General features: G+C 30.4%; 1 protein-coding gene across 2 annotated transcripts; it reads left to right on the top strand.

The window, feature by feature from the left end:
- Positions 1-2497: 2497 nt before the first annotated feature.
- LOC109337395 (WUSCHEL-related homeobox 11-like) lies at positions 2498-5441 on the top strand. Of its 2 annotated transcripts, none has more exons than XM_019574358.1 (3): positions 2498-3106; positions 4280-4482; positions 5175-5441. In XM_019574358.1, the coding sequence occupies exons 1-3, from the start codon at positions 2533-2535 to the stop codon at positions 5202-5204; spliced, it is 807 nt and encodes a 268-aa protein (XP_019429903.1). In that variant the 5' UTR covers positions 2498-2532; the 3' UTR covers positions 5205-5441. The 2 variants fall into 2 exon arrangements, with proteins under 2 accessions (XP_019429903.1, XP_019429904.1); XM_019574359.1 differs by having other exon boundaries at positions 4283-4482.
- The last annotated feature ends 24 nt before the right edge of the window (positions 5442-5465 follow it).

Consider the following 5465-nt stretch of genomic DNA (forward strand, 5'->3'; position numbering starts at 1 on the left):
CAAGAAGTCTTTTTCATGTCTGCTACCATTTTAACAATTTTTATATTCCAATACTATAGAATCTAGTATTGTACAGGAGCTTAACTGTCTTATATTGAAGGAATTCTTGGTTTAATCAATGCTTCATACACTTTGGCTTATACATATTCTGAACATGGTATCCACATGCATGATACCTAAGTGTTTTAAATAACTAGGATCATTTAGTCCATAAAATGTGATCTTGATCTAATTAACTTGTGCCATTACAACTTACTTTCATGGTAGTTATCTCAGGAGTCGATGGACTTTTTTCGTTTTTCTTTAGCATAAGGCTCAATGGGGAGGGTATGAGAGGATTAAGCTTCTCTAATACATTGTTCAGGAGTTTTGGAGGGAGGAAAAAAATGAAAAGGAAAAGTTTTACAACGGAAAGCATTTTGGAAGGATCAAAGTTCCACTCCTTCCATAAATGATAGAATTCCAAACGAATGGAAAATCATTAAGAGTGTGTTTACGAGTTGATTTTTAGAGTGAAAGAAAGAAAGACTTAAGAACCATTTTATATGTATATTTTATGGCTCCCGAGTTTTCAATTCGCACACAGACTATCATCGTTTTCATTTTATTCCTCCCATGTATTTAAAGATGGTCCACATATGTTATATCACTCATTTGTGTCACTTCATGTGTCAAAAAGTATGATTGGTTAGAAAAATATTTAATAATTACAATTTTGACTTAAATATTTTTTTTTCAACCAACTAAAAGTAATTATATATAAAGTGGTACAAAAAATGGAATAGTAGATGAGCTCTCATTCAAACATGATGCCAAGTAAAGAATGGAGTAAAGATATGTTCTCACATATAAAATTTCAATCTATTAAATCATCTAATAGTTATACATTCTTACCTTGTTGCTTCAAAGATAAATTACGTTAAAGGAGGTTGCCGAGTATCCCTTCTAGCTCTTTCAATACTAAAATGCAAATTATTATTACAATGGTCAACAATGAAGAAAAATATCATAATCATATTGATTAACATATTTTTAGTAAGTATTAACTTTTTAAAAGTATATTTTTTTATTATTACTACAATAATAAAGTTGTTAAATAATATCAATAATGCATTAGTCTAATAATATAAAATCTCGCTAGATTCACATAAAAACAAAAAAATCAAGGATGTGATTCCTAATAGTAAAATTTGTTGAGATGAGCAGTTACATACTCTGAAAAATATTGGTTCCTTATCTATAGGGTGATGATATATCTTTGATATACTAAAAAAAAGTTGTTAAATAACTTCTAATGGTTTATAGGGCTCTGGATTAAAAGAAAGATTAACAAAACTCTAATGTCATACATCAAATGGGGTGGCAATCCTTGTAAAAACTTAGCTTCATGTTGTTCCTAGATTTTCCAATAGCCGTAACTAGGTGTAACATTCATGAATTTCCTATGTAACTCTTTGGGCCTCTGATACCCTTTTAACATAATAAAATTATTTGCCATTAAAAAAAGAGTAAATTTTTATATTTACCAAAGATTCCTTTGGATTTAGTTTACATGAGGCATTTTAATATTATTATTAAAAAAAGTATCCCAATAACAATTACATGACTCTGTAATTGGTTAATGGTGCAAATTCTTTTATTCTCATATATGCATCAAAATTAAACTCAGCCCTTTTTTTAATCTAAACATATGTATTATAACAAGCCAACTAATTTGTAATATTCTCTTTGTGATTGATGAAAAACAACACCCATTAATATCCTGATAACTTATTTTTAATAAAAGTTAATTTATTTCTTGACTGATATAATTGTCTTTGATTGATTAGAAGGAGAATAATATATAGATCGAGTATAGAAGATTAATGTTAATGTTTTAGTTGGTTCATTATACACAATAAAATTCTCTATGTCAAGTTCATCCAGTAAACTCAATCTTTTCGTACGTAGGAAGGTGAGATGAATTACGCTTGCGTAGTTTGAACGCTCAACATTCTCCACCTCTCATAATATTAATCCTCCTAAATCAGTTTACTGTATCGGATGTAATTTATATTATAAAGATTTATACATTTCACTATCACCAACATTTATATTTAATCATTATTAATTCTTTAAAAAGTAATACAAATAAATATCAGATAATATATTTACTGTGTATATATTTTTATATTGATAATGCATATATATTACATTCCTATATTATACATACATATATATATAAAAATGTTATTGTACATCTAAATAAATAAATATAGTTATCATTTTATTTTGTTTTTTCCATTATCTTACACAACACTTCTCTCCGGTACTAGATTCTAGCTAGAAAAAGATATATGTAATAATAAAGTTTGTTATATTGACATTCACAATTCATATTTAATTATTATTAAATTTATAAAATTAATTATATATATATATATATATATATATATATGTATATGTATATGTATGTATATGTATACTTACATATTATTTTACCTAGGTTTCAGCTACAACAAAACATTATCTTATTTCTTCTTGTGCATTGGAATGGAACATCAAGTTCAGCAGGACCCAAATAGAAATGGCTCCGAAAAAAGTGAACCGGTGAGGTCAAGGTGGACTCCAAAGCCAGAACAAATCCTCATACTAGAGTCCATTTTCAACAGTGGCATGGTCAATCCCCCCAAAGATGAAACCGTCAGAATAAGGAAACTCCTTGAGAAATTCGGCACCGTCGGTGATGCCAACGTTTTCTACTGGTTTCAGAATCGCCGCTCTAGATCTCGCCGCTGCCAACGCCAGATGCAGGCAAGCCTTGAGCAAAGGAATCAGATGGTGCAGCCACCACAAGTTGGTGTTGGTGCAATTCCATATCATCATGCTAACACTAGCCCTACTATAACTGCTACTGCTGCAACAGCGACCACAAATGCAATTGGTTCTTCCTCGTCTTTCACCGATTCCTCTTCATCATGTTGTGGTATCCTTGGTGGCCAAGAAAACATAGATAGTTTTTTTTCAATCTCTCCTCAAATGGGGTTCTCGGAGATTGATTATAGTTCAGCTGCAACATCAGTCTTCTACCCTTCTCCTGTTGCTTCAAATTGGAGCAACCAATCTGGTAATTGCATGGTTCTATTGCTCAGAATTTTTTCAGTTCTAAGTATAAAAAACAAATACAGCTATCTATATGTTTCTCACTGTTTTCTTGCATAAACCCCATCAACCGTTTAAAATTGTAACTCACAACCACAATTTCAGCAAAATATTGTAGTTTTGGAGTCTTTGCAACAAGATCATGACCACAATTACGTGTGCATCGATCGTATTTTCCAACAATTTTCACAATTATATTAAACATAATGTAGTTGTTATAGCAATTTAAATCAGTGCTTCCATAAAAAATAGCTTCTCCAGCTTTGCTTCAAGACATTAACTTTTATTTTTAGGGCAGCTTGAGGCTCAAAATGAGTACTAATTAGAATTGATGTTTTTTTTTAGTTTAAAAGCTTTTTATATGTAAAGGTTCTTTTTTCAGATGATTAGGTTTCAGGTCGGCTACAGTACTATAAAGTAACAATCTTTTTCATGATTTGACAGTTCTGTGTTTGAATTTCATGAAAGTTGTACTTTCCGGAAAAACATGACATAACTTTCCAATTTCAGTTTCTGCTCCTTCCTTTTTATGCTTTTTTGGGTTTCTTCAAAACCTCTGTACAAAGATTTCCAAACCCTAGATTATCAATTTGCTCCCTGACTCTCATTTTATTTGTTTCTTTCCCCCTTTGGTATATTGGTTGCATACATCACTCATACCAGATAACAAGTTGTATGGTTTCTATAGTGCCATCATGTTCACAATAAACAATTCACTCTTAGAATGACGTGGTCATCATACAAATATGTTATGGTAAATTGTGTTCTAAACAATGTCCAAAACAATAATATTAAAGTAAAAATAGAAAAAATAATGAAAAATTAATTTTTTTAATTGGTATGACATTCTTCGTTTGGAACATAATTTGAGATATATTTTGGGACAATGAATTTTGCCCTATAACAATAGTATATGATTCATTATTTATTTATGTATTTTAATATTTATGTGTTCTTAGTTTTTCAGTAATAATCTTCCTAAAAGGTGGAATTTTGATGCTATGCTTTTGCTGAAGTGGAATCAGTTTTCTTTTACATTAATTCAGTCCACATTCATAAGATAGCATAATGTATATTTTTTATTCTAAATGATCAACTATTGTTGATGTTCTAATTTATTTTCTACTAACTTTGGTAGTAGGATTCGGTGGCACTAATATTTCAGGATTCATCACAGTGTTTATCAATGGGATAGCAACAGAAGTTCCAAGGGAACCATTAGACATAAAGAGAGTGTTTGGTGAAGATGTAATGTTAGTTCATTCATCTGGAATACCACTACCCACAAATGAGTTTGGGTTCTTGATGCAGAGCTTACATCACGGTGATAGCTACTTTCTGGTTAGCTCTTCGCATTTCTCTTCAAATCAATTAGTTCTATTATTTCTTTCAAATTTTTATAATGGACATGTGCAATGGTAAAGTTGTGTCTTGTGATATGCTGGTGGAGACTTCAAATCCTAGAAATAACCTATTCGCTTGTGAGTGTAACACTGAGTACTTTTAACTCGTCATTCTCACTAGGTGAGAGTCTTGTGCATTTTATTGTCTCTTTCTAATGTTTTAAGTTGTGATTATGTTACATTGACAACAATTGTCTAACATTGTGGGAAAATGTGATCATGATGTCATTCTAAAAACCCATAAAATATTATGAGTCCCAAATTTTTTTACCTTTGTGTCCCTAACCAATCTTACTTCAGAAAATAATATAAAATTATTAATTTTTGTTTTTAATTAAGTGGAGATACAAAGTGGAACAAGAATGGAGATATGTAATCCTCATCCTAAAAACTCCTTAACCATAATATTGGGGCTGGACTAGGCAGTGCAATTCAAAATAATGTTCCTATCCTTAAGTTGCCCTACTAATATTTTGTTTTTCAAAAAAATGTTCCTATCCTTAAGTTGCCCTATTAATCTTTTGTTTTGGTCTACCTTAATTAGGTTGATTTATTTTGGTCAATAATGATCATTGTAAAAAACTTTTTGTTTGTTTGTTTGAATTATGATTCTTTAATTTTGTTTTATAGGTTTCAAAGCCAACACATGGTATGAACTGATCACCCTAGCAGCAATTGAAGCTTCCGTTACATGTTTCTTCAATTGCCTTTTCTGCTCCTAAGTGGCTCAAGTAATAGAGACCTGTTGTGTGATTAGAGAAGTCCATATCATTATAATATTAAAATATCTACATCAGCCATATATACTGTGCGTTTTTATCTGGATTTCAGTACAAACAGCTTTTTAAGCAAGTTATGTAATGTATCTTCCATGCAATTCTCAATCAGTTATTATTATTATTATTATTATTATTATTATTA

Source organism: Lupinus angustifolius, unplaced genomic scaffold, assembly GCF_001865875.1.
Source record: "Lupinus angustifolius cultivar Tanjil unplaced genomic scaffold, LupAngTanjil_v1.0 Scaffold_5_199, whole genome shotgun sequence".
Lineage (NCBI taxonomy): Eukaryota > Viridiplantae > Streptophyta > Magnoliopsida > Fabales > Fabaceae > Lupinus > Lupinus angustifolius.